The sequence below is a fragment of the Capsicum annuum genome, chromosome 4 (assembly GCF_002878395.1).
Source record: "Capsicum annuum cultivar UCD-10X-F1 chromosome 4, UCD10Xv1.1, whole genome shotgun sequence".
NCBI lineage: Eukaryota > Viridiplantae > Streptophyta > Magnoliopsida > Solanales > Solanaceae > Capsicum > Capsicum annuum.
Genome location: NC_061114.1, coordinates 220,395,080 through 220,415,200, shown reverse-complemented (window position 1 = coordinate 220,415,200; position 20,121 = coordinate 220,395,080). Strand labels below are relative to the sequence as shown.

General features: G+C 34.0%; 2 protein-coding genes across 7 annotated transcripts in view; one reads left to right on the top strand and one right to left on the bottom strand.

Moving 5' to 3' along the window:
- Window positions 1-20,121, top strand: part of LOC107867244 (putative nucleobase-ascorbate transporter 10) — a 41,240-nt gene that overhangs the window by 12,234 nt on the left and 8,885 nt on the right. For 4 of the 6 annotated variants that reach the window (XM_047411121.1, XM_047411124.1, XM_047411123.1 and 1 more), the window contains one exon: window positions 5,923-5,986. The gene's annotated coding sequence lies outside the window, so the exon portion shown is untranslated. Of the gene's footprint in view, window positions 1-4,957; window positions 6,037-20,121 lie in introns of those variants that run through there. The other 2 variants (XM_047411122.1, XM_016713395.2) reach the window with 2 other exon arrangements.
- LOC107867246 lies at window positions 15,171-19,497 on the bottom strand. Its single transcript, XM_016713401.2, has one exon. It carries the CDS (start codon window positions 17,069-17,071, stop codon window positions 16,001-16,003), a length of 1,071 nt encoding a protein of 356 aa, XP_016568887.1. The 5' UTR covers window positions 17,072-19,497; the 3' UTR covers window positions 15,171-16,000.

The following is a 20,121-nucleotide window of genomic DNA, read 5'->3' as shown; positions in this document are numbered from 1 at the left end:
TTTAGAGTTGCTCCTTTGAGCTTTTCGCTAAAGTAGGCAATAAGCTTCAATTCTTGCATTAAAACCGCGCTTATACCAACTTTGCTAGCATCATATTCAACCTCAAAGGTCTTGTCAAAATTCGGCAATTGTAACAAAGGGGCCGAGATGAGCATAGCTTTCAAGTCCTTGAAGGCCTTAGCTTGTTCATCTCCCCACTTGAAATGCCGATCCTTTTTAATCACTTCGGTCAAGGGGGCGGCAATGGTGCTAAATTCTTTGACAAAACGTCTACAAAAACTAGCCAACCCGTGGAAGCTTCTCACTTCACCTATGGTTTTGGGAGTTAGCCAATTTTTGATAGCGTCAATCTTAGATTCATCTACTTCGACCCCTCTTGATCTCACCACAAAACCGAGAAATACAACTTCTTGGACACCAAAAGTGTTAGCATGATGTAAATATTGTATATTAATGTAATCATAGATTGTTGTATATTAGTGTAATTACGTAGATTTGATTTAGTAGTTAAAGAGAATAATAGTGACTTTAGTAAGAGCAGATTTGGTGGGATAAAATAGCGGATTTAGAGGGATAGAAAAGCTGATCTCTAGGGATAGGAAGACGGATCTTTAGGGATGTAATCATTGAATATTTTCTATTTAATGACAAGGCTCTCAATATTGAGAGGTATTCAACAGAAAATTGACAAAAAGAACACTTTTCTAAATTAGCATATAACTTCTCCTTTCGGAGGACATCAAACACACATTGTAAATATTTTACATGCTCATCTAAGGACCTACTATACAGCAACACATCATCTAAGTAGACAACAACAAACTTTCCGATAAAAGGCTTTATCACATGATTCATTAGCCTCATGAAAGTACTTGGAGCGTTTGTTAGGCCGAATGGCATAACCATCCATTCATAGAGACCGAATTTGGTCTTGAAGACAGTTTTCCATTCATCACCTGGTTGCATATGGATTTGGTGATATCCACTCCTCAAATCAATTTTAGAAAACAAACATGAATCACTCAATTCATCAAGCATATCATCTAGCCTAGGAATAGGGTGACGATATTTTACCGTTATCTTGTTGATGGCTCGACAATCAACGCACATATGCCAAGTCCCGTCTTTCTTGGGAACTAGTAGCACCGGGACCGCGCAAGGGCTCATACTCTCTTTGATATACCCTTTGTTGAGGAGTTCCTCAACTTGGCGTTGCAATTTCTTGGTATTCGTTGGGTTGCTCCTATAAGCCGGTTTGTTGGGTAATTGTGATCCCGGCACAAAATCTATTTGGTGCTCAATTCCCCAAAGCGGGGGCATCCCTTGTGGAAGTTCTTTGGGAAAAACATCTTTATAATCCTTAAACCGTATCACACATTGCCTCATGACTTTCAATTCGCCACATTCATTCAACCATTGAAACTTGTAAGGGCTAGTATGAAGTGTAGTTGGCAATTTCAAGAAGTTCACCATAGCAACACTAACAACATTTGCACAACTACCACTATCTATCACCAAAGTGCACACACTTCCCTTCACAAGACATTTGGTATGGAATAGATTCTCCCGTTGGCTAGGATCTTCTATCGCCTTACTAATCATGGCACGCCTTACTACAAAGTTTGGAACCACGCACTCCCCTTCTTGTGGATAAGCATCCTCACAATCATCATCATCATTATGTGGCTCATTTTCGGGTTCCTCTCCATCTTGAGGCTCGGCCTCATTCTCTTCTTTTTCAAGACTCACTTCCTCACCAAGGTAATACAATATCCCTTCCCTTAGGATCACATTGCGTCGGTTTGGACATTCATTGGCTTTATGTCCCCAATCTTGGCACTTGAAACATTGGAACCCTTTAGGATTAGGATACTTGTGAGCTTCTTGGCAGGGAGGAAATTTGTGGACTGTTTTAGTCTCGGGGAGCCTTATAGTGGCGGGTTGGTCCTTGTTTTTGGGCCAACCCCGAAGATGGTTGAACCATATCTTTGCTCCTTGGCCAACCCGAGGTTGATGGTCCCTTTGCCTTGAACGACGACCTCTCTTTAAGCTCCCTCTCAATCTCAAGAGTCGGTTGGAAAATTCCTTCAATAGTATCAAACTTGTGAAGCGTCAAATGAGTGGAGATCTCTTTGTTCAACCCACACTTGAACCGAATGATATAATGACTAATTTGTTCTCCACGATGATCAAGCTTCAACATGAGTTGTTGAAACTCATATATGCCATCACACTTCGATTCCCTTGTCGCAAATTGTACAACCTAGCAAGCAACTCATGACGATAACTTTCGGGAAGATACCGTTGCCTCATTAGATACCTCAACCGAAACCATGGTGGTGGTTGTCCATCAATCAACTCATTACCAAACCGTTTGACATATTCCCACCATGTGTTAGCATAGCCTTCAAAGTAAGCTATGGCATAACAACTTTTCTTCTCCTCCGATATATCATTCACTTGAAACACTTTATCACACGCCGACTCCCAAGCAAGATAGACCTCGGGGTCACTTTCACCCTTAAAGATAGGTAGGCTTAATTTGATGGTATTGATACCTACGTCTCTCTCTTGGTGTCGGTTTCCCCTTTCTCCATACCCTCAGTATCTTCTTGGATCCACACGTCCCCCTCTCATCTCTTCTTCCCTCATATAAGCATCGTCAAAGGCTCCATACCCTTCATAGTACTCTCTACCATATTCCTCAAAGTGGACGGGACGGTTTTGGACATTTGGAACTTGATTTGGAGGGATTGGATTTTGTGGAGGTGGTGGTCTTTGGTTTAGTGGAGCTTGGAAGGAAGGGTTCGGATTTTGTGGAGGCATTTGACGTCCGAGTCCCTCTTGCGGAACTTGAAGAGTTTGGGAATGGGTTGGTCTATTGGAGTCTCGGTTTAGGGGGTTATAAGTGGTTTGGCTTGCGGCATTTAGTGGAGCTAGTGAAGGATTTGGCAATTGTGGCCATGTTTCGGGAGTAATGGTGGCGGAGGAATTTCTATCATGTCTACTTGACGAAACATGTCGAGGAGTAGGAGGACGAGAGTTCCTTTGATTCTCAACTTGTTCTAACCTCTCACTAATAGTCGTTATTTCTCCCCTTATGGTTCCCATTTCCGTACTCAACCTTTCAAGATTTCGGGTCATAGCCTCAAGAGTGAGCCTCATATTCTCCATTTCATTAGAATCCACGGTTTGAGACGTGGTTCCCTCCATTGTCAAGGTATCACCTACACAAGCAACAAACAAGTTAGTATAAAACCTCTCCTCACTCACACACTCTCGGATCACTCACACTCGAGCTCTACAAGTGTTGTAGATTGGCTAGTAATCCATGAATCCTTAAGGTTTGAGTATGCTCTTGTCTGGAGTAGATTCTTGTTTGAAACTCAAAGAATTCTTATCGGACTAGAGTCAAGGAGTTACAACGTATTCAAACGACAAAAGCACACAAACAAACGATGACACGAATACAAGGCTTCAAAGGACTAATTGACAACCTAGTAGGAATGTACTAGCTTGCTAATTAGTTCTCGAGTCAATTAGAAGAACTAAGAATCAATAATTAGAAATTAGAATATCCAAATTGAGCTTAATTAATGACGTGTACAGTGATTAAGGTGATGTGGCAGTATGAAATTGGTCACGGGTCCATACAATTTTGTTCAACAACTTGAAGCCTTAATCTTCACAATTTTGTAATGGATGAATTTGCTTTTGGACGGAAAGTAAAGTCTTGTAAGTTTTCAAATTTTTCCAACTAAAAAGATGAGGCTCGACTTTACTAGTTCCACAAGACAAGACTCCTTGTTTTAAGGAAAAAAGTGGTTGTTAAGTCAAGGAAATGATGTTGGCAAGTCTTTTTACAAACAACTTTACAACTTTGTCTTACAACCCTTTTGGATCTATTTTAGCCTTTTATAGTGGTCAAGATATGAGATGATGAGAAGATCAAGATGAACACCACAACAATACTTCAAGAACACAACCACAATTCACCAACAATAGCCCACTTTAAAGTCTAGCAACAACACACAAACTCAGCCTACTTCAAGTTCATCATACTATCACTTCAAGTCCACAATAGCATTGTCAATATATTAAACTCAACTTAGCTTTAGACACCTTTTGTGTTGATGAGAAAGAAATCAACACAAGAAACAAAATAGACAAACAAAAGAACATCTATATATAAACACACAAACACCAATCTTGGCCAAGACAACAACACAACACAATTTTCTCGGCCAAGAACAAGATGGACAGATTTCTCTTTTTTTTTTTTGGAATTTTCAGATTTCAGCAACCTTTTTTTTTTTTTGGTATTTTTCAACTACCAAACCCAAGATTGATTTTGTTGGAACAAAATCAACTACAAGCTTTGATACCAAATGATATGAGACCAAGTTCACAACACAAGAAACAAACAAACAACAAGAACAACAAGATGAACAACAAGTGCTAGTGAATCGAAATAGGCCACACACGGCTTCACTAGTCTTCAAGAGTCACGTTTTTAGAATAAGAAGATGGTATTAACAACAAGAACAAGTAAGTCAATAATAATGCTAGTGAATCGAAAGAGCCTCACACGGCTTCACTAGACTTCAAGATTCCAACAACACAAGATTAACAAGATTACAAGAGGGATAGTAACTTGACACACAATATTCAATGATCTAAGAACCCTAACAAGAGAAAGGACCCTAAGATTAATGAATATTAATACCAAGCTCTTACTTGGACCAAGAGGAACTGAAAGAACCCAAGACCCTAGTTTCTAGCCAAGAGACAACACTAGTATCACTCTACTAGTGAGTTTTCGGAATTGGGGCTTCTCCAATGGAAGAGAGAAGTTCCAAAATATTACAAAGTGTTTGTTGTCTTCCGAAATATGAATGAACTAGCTCAAAAATAACCCTAACACTATCTATTTATATTAGTCCACAAAGGGAGATAACAAATGACCATCCTACCCTTGCCAAGGGGTGGCCTTGGAGTTTAAGTTTATTACACTTCAAGGCTCCTCTTCACACTTAAAAAACATTTAATCCATTGGAAGGCTCAAATACCAACTCACACACGACCATTTGCATGAACATAACTTGGAGTTTTTGTAACTCCCGAGCTTGGCTACGTGTGAATGGTCGTGAACTTGTTGGATAGCTTGTATAACTTGTTGGACAGCTTGGTTCACCCGTATCAGAAGGGGTTTTGAACTTGCATTGCATGCTTACAAGATTTTGATGGAGAAAAAGTACTAGATTATGGATAGTACTCGTCTTAAGAGTTCTAGAGTCATTAGTTTAATTAGTGATAGAGAAAACATTGATAAAAAAAGGAAAAGTGATCAGTTTTGTAGAGAAAGAACTGATAGAGAGCCGGTCAGGACTATCTTCTGGAATGACTAATAACTTAACCGCTGACCTACTGATTGCATAGAGTTTGGCTTCATTAGAATTTGAACATCAAATTGGTTTTCATACTAATTGTCACTACGTGATACGTTTGTTTGACTATGTTCCAAGGCCAATTTTGTTGGTCTTGTTTGCAGTCTGATGTACAGAGCTTCATTTCACATTCACATCATAAGGAGGCGTTGTCACTATATAATACACTAGCTCGGCTATGTTCCAAGGCCAATTTTGTTGGTCGTGTTTGCAGTGTAATGTACAGATCTTCGTAACATTCACCTTCACAACTATGAATGGTATTAATTGACAGGACTACCACTTTCTAGTTGTAGCTGGTATCTCCCAAATTCACTTCAACATATAAGGAACACTAAAGGAAGAATCAAAGTATTTCTAGGCACATTGTCACTACATGATACACTAGCTTGATTATGTTTGAGGCCAATTTTTGTTGGCCTTATTTGCAGTCTTAACGTACAAAGCTTTGTTTAACATTTTACCTTATAAGCAGGATAGGATTCATTCTATCATTCAAGCTTCAAAATGAATGGATGAGCACTTCTGGATTATCAAGAGTGAGTTATCTAATCGTCACCCAACCCTCTTAAGATATATGGTATGGATGGTAAGTGGTTTTATATTCAAAACTATTTCAACTCACTTCTAAGTAGTTTTCTAGCCATTGTTACTTTGTAATGTATATGTACAAACTTGAGTAAATTTGTTGGAACAAAAAAAGATAAATGACTTTACTAGGTAAATTTATTAAGTTTTGAGTGATCATTTGAGGAATTAACTCCTAGATGTTAAGCTTCTTCTGAACTTGGAAATTATCTCATGCGATACTGAAGAACTAAAACAGAAGTATATTCACAGTAAATATATAGCACTATAGCAGAGAAACACAAAACTTACATGTTTTGCCTGTGGGCCAACGGAGGGTTTAGCAGTGCTAAATAAGCCAGATACAGAATAGTTGTATTTTACTAGGTCACAGAAATACTTGGTTCGTGTTGTGGATCACCAAAACAATGAAATTATCAATTCAAATTCTATCAACTTGGAAATTTAGTCACTTCCTAGTGAGGTTTAGAATATTGGATAGGGATTCAAACAACTGTACTTGAAGACCTTACGAAGTGCATTTTCTTTGAATAATATCAATAATGACCTTCAGAGATATTTGAGGTTAGAATGCAGGGCTGCTCTTCACTCTGTTTGATAGTTCTTTAATGTTTTTTTCTTGAGAAGGTAAGCAACTAATATATTGAAAAGAAAAGGAAACTTAGCACCAAGCTGGTGCTAAGGCTATACGTGAATCAACAATCCTTGTGAACAAAAACAAAAAGAAGGATATCTATGGAAGTCCTTGACTTGCAAGGAGTCAATGAAGTCTAACATACTATCTACCTCCTTTACATCCTGTAGATTGTACCAAGAGTCTAAAAGCGATAAACATCTATAACTAAGTTCATTTACACTAACCGACTTTCCTTCAAAACATCTGGTACTTCTTTCCTTCCATTTGCTCCAGCATAAGTAGGCGGGGATGGTATATATACCAAATGTTCTTAAAAAGCTTTGCTAATACCCCTAGAATTTCAACTGGTCTGTAGCTCCCTATCTGTGGGTGGCAGAAGGATAGCTGTTCTGAAGAGATTAAAAAAAGCCCATATCTGACCAGCCACTGGACATAGCAAAAAGAGATGACTGCTGTGCTCCTCCTCGCTATTACACATGAAGTACCTACTACATAAATTAAGAGCCTGTTAGGGTAGGCTTATTTTAAGTTGCTTTTAAGCATAAGCTATTAAGTTCGAAATCCCAACTTTTCACTTTTAGCTTTTTTTGTGTTATTTTGGCATAAAATCAAGTGTTTAAAAGCACTTTTGCAGCTTACCCGAACACTATAAAAAGTTTAAAAGTTATTTTGGCTTAAAAGCACTAATCCAAACGGACTCTCAGCGACCTACAGAAAAGAGTTTAGAGTCCATTTGTATTGGCGCGTATGTGTGTGCATTTCGGGGGGGCGGGGGGGGGGGGGGGGGGTATAACATTCTTTTCCAATTGGCCATGGAAACAACTTTGGAAGACTAAAGCCCCATACAAAGTTAAAAATGTTTTATGTGGTTGTTGTCCCATGATGTATGTCTCACATAGAACAGTTGGCCCTTTTCTGTAGCTTCCCTGTGTGAGACATGCGTCATGGGCCAACAACCACATAAAACAGTTTAACTTTGTATGGGCCTTTATACTTCCAAAGTTGTTTCCATGGCCAATTGGAAAAACCTATTATCCTTCCACCCTATTGAGAAGCCTGTAGCATGAGGTTACAGAGAAGTTTCCACTTTGTTGCCCAATCCATGTAATGCAGTTTCTCACTGTTCATTGAGAGACACCATCTCGAAATAGGGGCTTTAGATTTCCAAAGTTGTTTCCATGGTCAATGGGAAAAACCTATTCCACCCTTACCTATTGAGAAGCCAGTCGCATGAGTTTACAGAGAAGTTTCCACTCTGTTGCCCAATCCATTAATGCAGTTTCTCACTGTTCATTGAGAGGCACCATCTCCAAATCGTGGCTTTAGACTTTGAGAGATGTTTCCATGATGGCCTATTTGGCCCCGTCCCCCTCCTTATCTTCATTATGCTGCCCAATTCATGTAATGCGGTCTCTCACTATTCATTGAAAGACACAATCTCCAAATCTTTCAAGAGTAGCACAACTGGATTCTCCAAGCCTCTTGTTAACTTGTTCTCAGACAACCTCTTATGAAGATTTTTTTTTTTCTTTTTTTAAAAAAGAAGACAACCTCTTAATGTTTACAGGGACACTGCCAGCAGTTTCCCTTCAGCAGCCTATACACACCGTTAAATAAGATTTTACGTTGTCAGTACATTTTAACATGTTACCTTAGGTCACTTTATTTTCCATAGAAGTATGATGTCTTATTTCTCTTGATTTTTAGGTGAAGAACTTTCATACATCATGTCTGAAACTGAAAGTATGAATTTTCTCTCTTCCATTATATTCCATGTCTCTCTCAATTTTCTCTTGATTTCTAGGACAAAAAATTTCACCCACCATTACTGAGGGTGTGAATTTTCTCTCTTCCACACACCATTACTAAAGTTGTGAATTTTCTCTCTTCCATATTATTCCATGTCTGAAGACAGCGCACCCAGCTCACTTGCTCCAAAGCTCCCATTCAAACTCATACTCTTAAGACAAGACCATGTTTGTGATGACAATTTATGAGGCACAATAAATCTCATGTCTATCAGTTCTATTTCTTTCTAGATATGCAAACGCTGCCTTGAATAGATACCAATACTTCTGCCAAGTGGAAATCCATGTAATCAGCCAATAATATTGGTTTGTTATCAAATATTCATTGTCCAATAAACCAAGGTATAAAGCAAAAGATTGTTTTACACCTTCGTTTATTAACAACCTTTTGTTTATTGGAGGATGAATATATGATAACAAACAAATATTATTAGCGAGTACGTATATTGGTGAGAGACGCATCATGGCCCAACTTTAGATTTTAGAGTTGTTGCCATGACCAATTGGAAAAGCCCTAACCCCCACCCCCAACTCTCTTCTATTGAGAAGCCTGTAGCATGAGTTCACACAGAAGTTTTCGTTCTGCTGTCCATTCCATTTCCATTGTAATGGAGTCGACTTGTTCATTGAGAGATACCCTCCAAATCTTTATTTCAAAAGAAGCAAAATTCGGAGTCTCCAAACCTCTCAACTTCTTCTCAAGACAACCTTTAATTATTATTATTATTATTGAAATAAGATAAGATGGATCAAAGACTGTTGAATAAGCTTCTGCTAGCAAGTTTACCTTCTGTGGGACTCTCTAGGACTTTTGAGTAATTAAAGATGGATAAACAACCTATATACTGTGTTAAATAAGATTTCACATTGCCATTAAAATTTAACATGTTATTCCAGGTCACTTTATTTTTGCAAATACCAAATGAAACAAGTTATTTTAGAGAGTTGGTTACGTAATGTTTCATGGTGTGGCTCAAGGGTGAGGCCAGTAGCTCCCAAAGTCTCAGGGCCTCAAAAATTTTTAATTTTGAATTTTTAATTTTTTGATTTTTTTTTTTTTGATAATATTGAATATAGTAAAAAAAAAAAAAAACTATCATCATTCAATCTAAATATTTTGAAATTTTAAATTAAACTATTTAAATTTTTATAATAATAAAAAATATTTATATAATAACATCCAAGATAATATATTGAAAATGCATGATTTAGGGCCCGTTTGGATAGGTTGAAAAATAGTGGCTTTTAAAAAATTCTTTAAAAATCCTTTTGAAAGTGTTGAACTTATTTTAAAAATAATCAGTTACGTGTTTGAATAAAAGTGCTGAAACTGAAAAAAATTTATTGATGTGTTTGGTAAAGGGTCAAAATATCTGAAATATCTTTAAAACTGTTAACAATATATAGAATTGATTATTATTAATTTTTATTTCTAAATGATTCAAATTAAAATTTATATATAGTTTCATGAATGACTATTAATTTGTGGGCTAAATTTTTTTCCGTTTGTTAAAAGAGTTTAAATCATTAAACAAAATATATATGTTACTAATCATTATAATTACATTAATAGATAAATAGTTAGTCACAAATGATACTATTTGTTTGATAAAAAGACTCTTAATTAAAAAATATATTACTCGTTGATTGAGTAATGACTATCACCATTAAAATATTGGTGAATACGAATGTTGCATCGTGAAATATAGATGGATCATTCATTAATCGTCCATGAAGTTGTATATCTTCAATGAGTATTCTCCATATATTTTGGTTGGTGAGTTATTTTTTTATTAGAGAAATTCATATGTTGTACAATAATAATTGTCCAAATTTAAAAGAATATATTAAAGAAGGAGAATAATATATAAAAATTCATATTTCATAAATTAGAAGTTTCATATAAAAGAAGTACTAATATAGCTACACAAGGGTAATTTTGGAATAAGGGAGAATTTTGAGGGACAAATACTAATATACTATTTGGGAATTGCAGCTTTTAGTTTTTGACTTATAAAAAGCAAATTTTGTTTTTTTTTTAAGAATTTTAAAACTTGTTAAACACTTAAAAAACTAAAAAAATAGCTTAAAAACTATTTTGATCAAAATATAAGCCCACCCAAACACCCACTTAACGTCTTATTGACTTCAATCAATCCTTATTATTATAAATAATAATATTATTATGTGAAATATAATACTATACTAAAAACAACAATTATGAAAAAACAAGAAAAATGCAACATTAATTTTTTGTTTATTATATATATGTATATTTTTAAGTTCTTTTATTAAAATTTGACTTCAATCCATTAATCTTGTCTTTTTTTTTTTTTTTTTTTGATTTATAGGCCAATTAGTTTCATACACTTATTTTTATGTCAAAAATAAAAAAAGTTTCATACAGAAAAGTTTGAATTTTTTTTGTGTTATTCTGTGTTATTCCATTTCTCATTTCATATCTTGAGATAGTTATCCAATCAGAGTTATTTTTTGGATCATACTGTACTGAAGGTTTGAGTTTTCTCTTTTTCTATGTTATTCTATGTCTATTTCATGACTCATTTCATATCTTGAGATAGTTATCCAATCAGAGTTATTTTTTGGATCATACTGTACTGAAGGTTTGAGTTTTCTCTTTTTCTATGTTATTCTATGTCTATTTCATGACTCATTTCATATCTTGAGATAGTTATCCAATGAGACTGTACTGAATGTTTGAGTTTTCCGTGTTATTTTATGTCTCATTTCATATTTTGAGACAGTTTTATTTTTTGTGATTGTTGTCTATCAGAGTTATTTTATTTGAGTTTTTTCTTTTTCCGTGTTATTCCATATCTCATTTCATATCTTGAGACATTATCCAATCAGAGTTATTTTTTAGAACAATTATCAATCAGAGTTATTTTTTGAAACTGTATCAGAGCTATTTTTTGGGACTGTTATCCAATTAAAGTTATTTTATCGTGAGACAGTTATCCAATCAAATGGAACTGTTATCCAATCAAAGTTATTTTATCTTGAGACAGTTATCCGATCAAAGTTATTTTGTGAGTCAGCCAGTTATTCAATTAGAATTATTTTTTGGATCATACTGTCTTGGGACGGCCAGTGAGCATATTTCACATCTTGAGAAAGTCAATCCAATCAAAGTTAATTTTTGGATCATACTCGGTGTATTGTGACAGTCAATCCAATCAAAATTAATTTTTGAATCTTACTCTTTCAATATCATGAACCCAACTCAATCAGAGTTAACTTTTAAATTATACTCTCTCAAAATCATGAAACTTCTGTTATAGGTATAGGGCCAAATTTGTTTTCAGAATTATCTATGTGAAATCTTATAGTTGTCTGTCTAGCTAGTTGACAATTTATGAATGTAGTGACTCTCGTGTCTATCTGACTCTATTTTTGTCTAGAGCCAAAATTATATACAGACAACTTCAAATGAATATTTGGTTCGAGAGATACATGTATACATGTATTCAGCCAATACTTTTTGTTTTCTATCCAACAATCATATCTCTATAAACAAAGTTGTACACAACTTTGTTTATCGATAATTGTTTGATAAAAAATAAAATGTATTGACTGAATACATGTATTACGTAAATTAGATTTTCGAAACTTGTACGTTGTCCATTGATTGTGTGCTGAACTAGTAAACTATATACAAACGGAGAACAAAGAGAAAGAAATTATAATATTACACTTGACAATTGGCACATAACTTTGTTCTCTTAGGGTCATTGCAAATTTAAGCTGAAAATAACTATTAAATATAGGTAAACTATACTCGTTTTTCTACTCTCTGTAGGCTGCTACAATATTGCATGCATTTTATAATATTAAATTAGTTAAACTGTGTTAAAAGTTCTCTAACTGTGGGACTTGTAGGACTTGAGTACTTAAAGATGGATCAACCTATATGCTGTGTTAAATAAGATTTTACACTACCATTATATTTTACCATGTTATCTCAGGTCACTTTATTTTCGCAAATACCCAATTAAACAAACTTATTTTAATGAGTTAGTTACCTATTATTTTGTGTCATCTTTATTTAAATTTATAGAGGTATCATGTCTTAATTTTCTTGATTTATATGCCAGAAAGTTTCATACACCATTTGTACGTCAAAAATAAAAGAAGTTTCATACATCATTACTGAATATGTGAATTTTTCTTAATATTATTTTAGAAGTTTCATAAACCATTATTGAAGGTGTGGATTTTTCTTAATTCCATTTCTCTCTCTTCCATGTTATTCCATGACACAACCATCCAATTACAAGTTTAACTTTTAGATCATACTCAATTTCTTAAGATTGCCCGTCCGATCCAATCAAATCTAATTTCTGAATCATACTCCAAAATTATGAATCCAACCAAATCAGAATTAATTTTTTGATCATACTTCTTCAAAATCATCAAGCTTCTGTTACGGTTTTAGGTGCAAATTTGTTTTCAAAATTATCATACTCCCCATATACTATCATAACAACATACCCAATATATCCCCATTCTCATATACTGTAATGACAATATAACAACATATTTAATGTATTTTTACGAAATATCCCACTCTCCATATATTAAAATTACAACATCACGATATATTTAATATATTTCTGCGCCTCATATACTATAATAATATTATAAGAATATATTCAATATATTTTCACGAAGTAAGGTCTGAACGGAATGAAATCTACTAAGAATAAGTTTATGGAATCATACTCCATGCATATTCTTTTCTTACAATTTTCCAGCTAGTTGACAATTTATGGGATGTAGTGAATCTCATGTCTATCAACTCTATTTTTGGTTAGACTCAAAACTATACAGAGACAACTTCAAATGGAAGGGTTCCCACCAGAATCAAGGGAAACTAAAATGAATATTTCGTGCAACTGTTGTTTTCGAGAGTTACACGTATTTAACGAACGCACATTCTAATATTATTGGTTGAATGTATTTCTGTACGTGTAGCTTTTGAAGGCAGCGGTTACATACGAGTATGTAGTTGTGTAATCTCTTAGTAGTGTGCTGAACTAGTAAGATATGTACAAACTGAGAACAAAGAGAGAAATTAGAATACACATTGACAACTGGCACATAATTTTCTACTCCCAGGATCATTGCAGATCTAAGCTGAAAATAATCATTAAACATAGTTAAACTATACTCATTTTCCTACTTTGCTGCTATAATATTGCATGCATGCATTTTACAACTTTAAATTAGTTAAACTGTGTTAAAGTTCTCTGTGACTATTGTAGGACTTTTGCGTTAATTAAAGTTGAATCAACCTATATACCGTGTTAAATAAGATTGGGATTTACACTGTCGCTATATTTTGTTATATTTGGTCACTTTATTTTCGCAAATACCAAATTAAACAAACATATTTTAGGTAGTTACCTATCTATTGTTTTTTGTGTCATCAAATTTAATTTTACAGAAGTATCACGTCTTATTTTTCTTGGTTTATAGGACAGGATATTTCACACGCTATTTGTACGTCAAATATAAAAAAAGTTTCATACACCCTTACTGAAGGTGTGAATAACCTCTCTTCCATGTTATTTCATGTCTTCAGAAACCAATTCAATCAAAGTTAATTTTTGAATCATACTTCACGTCTTGAGATTCCCAATCCAATCAAAGTTATTTTTTGAATCATATTTCAAAATCACGAATCCAACCCAATCAGAGTTCATTTTTGGATCATGCTTCTTCAAAATCATGAAGCTTCTGTTGTAGGTATATGTGCAAATTCATTTTTAAAATTTATCATACTACCCATATATTATAATAACAACATACCAAATATATTTTGATATTTTCACGAAGTGAGGTTCAATAGTGTCGATATTCACGAAGTGAGGTATTTTGATATTTTCGCAAAGTGAGATTCAGTAAAATCTAGGAAGGTTTATTTTCACGAAGTGAGGTCCAGTAGTCTAGAAAGGATTATTTTCATGTAGTAAGGTCCGAACGAAGTAGAGTCCAGAAAGGGTTAACGAAGAGTAAGTTTATGCACTCATACTTCCCATACATTTAGGGGTCGTTTGATAGTGTGTATTAAAAAATCTAATGCATGCATTATTTTTGTGTACTAGTAGTATCTTGTTTGATATCCTTGTTTAGACTATGTATGACTAATGCTTGCATTAGTTACACACCCTATTGTGTATTAAACAATGTATTACTAATACAACCCATTTTTTATGTATTACTAATACAAAGGATTTTAATACATGCATTAACTTATTAAATGACAAAATTGCCCCTCAAATTTCTACTAAAATATTTCTCTCAAGCCATTTTTCATAGTAACTGCATATCTTTGTTCTACTAAAATATTTCCCCCAAGCCATATTTTCATAGAACCTGCATCTTCATTAAAGAAGAACCATATTTTCATAGTACCTGCATCTTCATTAAAGAAGAATTGTGACTATAGTAACGTGGATATATGACCAGAATATAGTGAATTAGGTGCAGCGGTAGCAGTGTGCAGCTTATTATCACACTATATCTTCTTCTTTCTTCTTGTAAATTAAATTACTCTTCTCACTAGAATTTAATGTTTGATTATTGGGTATGAATTGAAATTGAATACTTTGTTTTTTAAAGTTATGAATTTGGGTAAGAAGGGTTTAAGTTTGAAATTTTGGATTTATTTGAATTGGTAAATGATTGAATGTTAGGGTCTCCATTGCTTTAAAAAAATCAGACAAAAAAAGTTAAAAAGGATATTTTTATCAATAAATATTTTTTTATAAAAATTATATAATACATATTATTTTTAATATGTCAAACTGCGCAAACACAATTAACACCAATATTATTATATTAATATTCTTATACACTTTGATGTAAGCTAATTGACAATTTATGGGGTGTTTGATGTGAAATAGTTGTCGAGCTAATTGACAATTTATGGGGTGTAGCGAATCTCACGTCTATCAACTCTATTTTTGGCTAAAGCCAAAATTATATGCGGACAACTTCAAATGGAAGATGTACCCACCAGAATCAAGGGAAACTAAAATGAATATTTCGTACCACCCCTGCACTCAGAGGGCTACACGTATTCAACACACACATTCCACTAATAATATTCATTTTTTTATCAAACTACTGACTGTTCAATAAATAAAGTTATTTGTTGTAAACAAAGTTGGACAACTTTATTTATTGGCCGATGATTGTTTTGATAGAAAACGGATATTATTGGCAGCGGGTATGTAGTTGTACCTACTCCCTTGATTGTGTGTAAAATGTGTACAAACGGAGAACAAAAAGAAGAAACTAAAACATACACTTGACGATTGGCACATAACTTTGTACTCCTGGGATCATTGCAGCAGATCTAAGCTGGAAACAACTATTAAACATAATTAAACTCCACTGGTTTTCCAAAACACTATATACGCTGGCTACTATATTGCATGCATTTTACAACATTAAACCAGTTAAAACTTTATTTACAATTGACAAAAAACTATTTAAATATTGGAAGCAGCTGATTGGGGAGCATCATCATCAGTGGTATGGAACCTCCACTCAAAGACATAATCTTTGGATTGGCAAGCTAACTTCACAGCATTGCAGAAAGCTTTGACTGAATTCTTTTTCCCTTGTGCAGCTCCCCATTCTATCTTTACCCAGCAAGTAAATCCATCTGATGACATTGGCACACTGCAAGAATCTGAGAACTCAAGCATCACTTTCCCACCAATTCTCTTGCATGCATTCCCAACCATGTAGTCCAGCCAGCAACATTCAGGTTGACCAACCATCTCTTTGAATGCTGAATTTGTGAGCCTTACCTTGTTATTCGAATCCGATACAACAGCTGGCAAGGCCTCTGCCTCAACTTCTTCCTCCACTTCCTCTGGTTTCTTCGTAGACTTCTTGTTTCTTCCATCTGAAGCTTCCTCATTGATGCATCCAATGGAAATGCTAGATCCAACTGGGCGCACTGGCTGTGGGGTTATAACAGCAGGGCTCTTTTGATCTTGCAGTTGTGGCATGAAATCTAGCTCTTCAGGCACATCAGCTGCCAAATTCAAATCAATCCCTCTAGCTTCCTCTCCAGAGCCTTTCCCCACTAGCATAGGAAGAGTAGTAGAGGTGCCAGAGAGAAGAGGTAGTGTAATGGAACTTGATGGAGTTGTGATAGGGGTGCCCAAGCCACATTTAAGTGGGACAAGATTTGGGATCAAGGTGAACTGTGGAACAACATTTGGTCTATAAGAAGGAGAAGGAGAAGGAGCCATTACCTGATGATAAATAGGAAATTGGCCAGCAGGAAAGTAACTAGCCCTGGCTCTTTTCACAGAAGGTGGACCAAGAGCAGTCCTTCCTCTCTTCCTAGTCCTTGTAGGCCTTGCTTGCAATTGAGGCCACACATTCCTCAAGAAAGGAGACTTTTGAATGTTTGGGGGCAATCCACCTGAATTATCCTCAGAACCAGGACTAGTTGGAGCCTCAGGCTTTGGTGCTATTGGCCTGTATCTAGCCATGATCTCAGCTGTTTTTGAGGTTGAAGGGTAAGTATTCAAAGCCTGCATCATTTTTCTTCAAAGAAAAAAGAACCCTTTCAAAACTCCTCTTAACCCAAAAAACCACCCAAACCTAGAGAAAACAGAGAGGAGGGTTGAGGGAAATTAAACTAAACTGGTGGGGTTAGAAGTAGAGGTATAAGAAGGGAGATATCAACCAATCAGAGAAAGGCAAAACATGAAGGAAGAGAAAGGCAGTAAACGACACTTGGAAACAGACGGTGGGGTGTACGTGTTTGAGCAGGTTAAAAAAAGCGGTGACATGTGGGATTACTAGAGGGTTTTGAACTTGCATGCATGCTTTACACTTAGCACACACTAACTAAGCCTTACTCCTAGCTGTCTTTCCTTCGGTTATGAATAATAAAAGACTAGTATTACTATCACCAAGTAAAGAAAAGACACCTCCTTAAAGAGAAATCTTCATTGATTACTTATTACCAATTTGTTTCCAATCATTCATGGCCTTTACCCTACTCTTCTTTTTTTCTCATGTTTTTAAGGATGAAAAATTGAAAAAGTTAGCATAACGGATGTGAAAAAATGGATAAGTTTAGTTCGAGTAATAAAGTAGAGGTGATGAGGTGAGACAGTGGGTAGCTACCAATCAGGCGGTGGGCGCTCATCTCATTGCACCGAATAGAAAGGGCCTTTTGTAGGACAACGCGTGTGGACGTGGATATCATGCATGCCTACACCTATCAGCATTTTGTTCTTTTTGGTTCCCCTTTGGCCTTTTCCAAAAAAATATAATATAATTAAGTATATATGCCTAATGTACTGTAAAAATCTTTTACATTAATTATTTTTACAAGATCACTTACATATTTCAACATAAAATGATACTATATAAGCCCAACATGAGTTGTGGTACAGCGAATGAGATTGCTCCATCCTTAATCAGAGGAAGGTCGAGGATTTGATTCTAAACATTGAGAAAATTATGTTGGGAGTGCCACTCCTGAATGGGGTCCTACCCAACGCGAATCTAAATTAATCGGGCTCCAATACGGGTACCAGACATTGAATGAAAAACCAGAAAAAAGATACTGTAAGGTAAATGAAGTAGAATTAGTTGAGGTGAACATCGTTATTTGATATTTATTATTGATGGGAGATAATAAATATTTTGTGAAATTAATGTAGATGTGTGGAAATTGACGAAAACACCAAGGTCATAGAAAAGAAAAATAGAGTAGAAAAATTAGAGAAATTCATATATTATTTCACTTTCAATTATCATTAGGATAAATTAATTTAGCTCTTTATTTATATGTAAGTTGTTTGAGTAAACTACTTTAAGAATTTTGTTTGCAAAGGTATTTAAAAGTTATTTGCAAATTATTTGAAAGTTACTTGCAAACTATTATTACTAGTTTCTTGAAGAAGCTATAAAAGCACAAAATAAACATTCATGATTATGTGTATTCGTTATCACATTATTTACTTTTTAAAGGCTATTTATTAACAATTTATACGTTTTATTTTATATGACAGGTTGATGATTAGTTAGTACTCCTTTAAAGTTTGAGCAATAAATTAAACAATTATATTTGAATCAATTGTCCCTTAAGAAATGTCAAAAGATAAGCAAAATCATTAACTCATGTCAATTGTCATGTTATATTAGCAGAAAGTGTCACTAAAATAAAATGTAAAGGTCAAGAGTCTCAAGACCAAAGAATTAAACAATGGTGGTGTGTGTCTTTTGCAAATCTTTAAATGGATTTAAAAAGATATACATTTTTGATTCCATTTTACTTGTCATGCTTCACGTCAAGAGAATTTATTTATTTTTAAAATTAAATTAAATTAATATATCAAATTTAAGCTTTAGAAATTTACTATACAAATAATATTATAAGCCGTAATTCCTTTCATATTAATATGATATAAAATATATTTTATAATATTAATTAAAGTATATTTAATTTGATTTTTCAAAAAATAAATTATGAAAATTATTTTGGGAGTTAGGAGTTGTGGTTTTCAAGTGATCAGGTGCATGTTTGAACAAAAAAATGTATGTGGTTCGTGACTGTGAATTTTATTTATAAAAAATAGCCCTAATTGGTTCTGTTTTCTTTTTTCTTTTTTTTTTTTGTTATGTATTACTTACGTTTTCTTCCAAATGTTTTTTCTGTCCCTGAGGAGAAGTTTTGGTGTGATTGGAGGAAGATTAACTAAGGATGTTAAACGTGCCACCTCAATAATAAAGCTAAGTTCCTTTTTAATAGTATTTACTTGTATAGCGTGCCAGCTTTCCTTATTTTTATATATTTTCTTTTTGCTCATAAACTTTCGTGAGATGTTATTTTTGGTGTTGTAGTTCAATGTAGTCGGTGCTTCTCCCTTACTTAGAGGTTTTAGGTTCAAGTTTTGAGTAAAAAAAAATTATTGTTAGAGAGTGTTTTCTTCGAATTGGACCAGTGAAAAAAAAAAAATTACTTTCCTTTTACCCCCAATTTTTTTATTTTTTATATAGAGTTGGAAAATCATTTTTCCATATAAATCACAATCATATAATAAAAGTCACTTTCTATCCTTATTTAAATTGCACTTGTCAATTTTTGAGATTAATATTTGAAAATATTTTTGTTACATATGAGAAAATTATAACTTATGGTATTTATATATAGTTTTTGAATCTGTAAAATTTAGTTTTTATAAATAAGTTAATATGATTCAAATTTAACTTTAAAAATTAACTAATTGATTCTCGTCAAAAAAATTACATAAATTAAAACAAATTATGTAATTAAACTCAATCTTCAACCCTCTATTTAACTACTTATATTTTTTTTCTTTCTTTTCTTTTTTCAAAAATAAGAAAAAAGCTTATTGGACGAAATGAAGGTAGAATTGCAATTTATTATTAATTTATTTGTGCCATTAATATAAATAATTATATGAGCATATTGTTATTTTTTCAATAAGAATGAGTATAAAAACTATTAATAAAATTACAAAGAAATGATATTATTTTATTTGAACCTTAGTACTTAATCACTCTGCATTGGTTCACTGATTTGGCTGGGTGGACGTTTGGTATTCGATTCGGT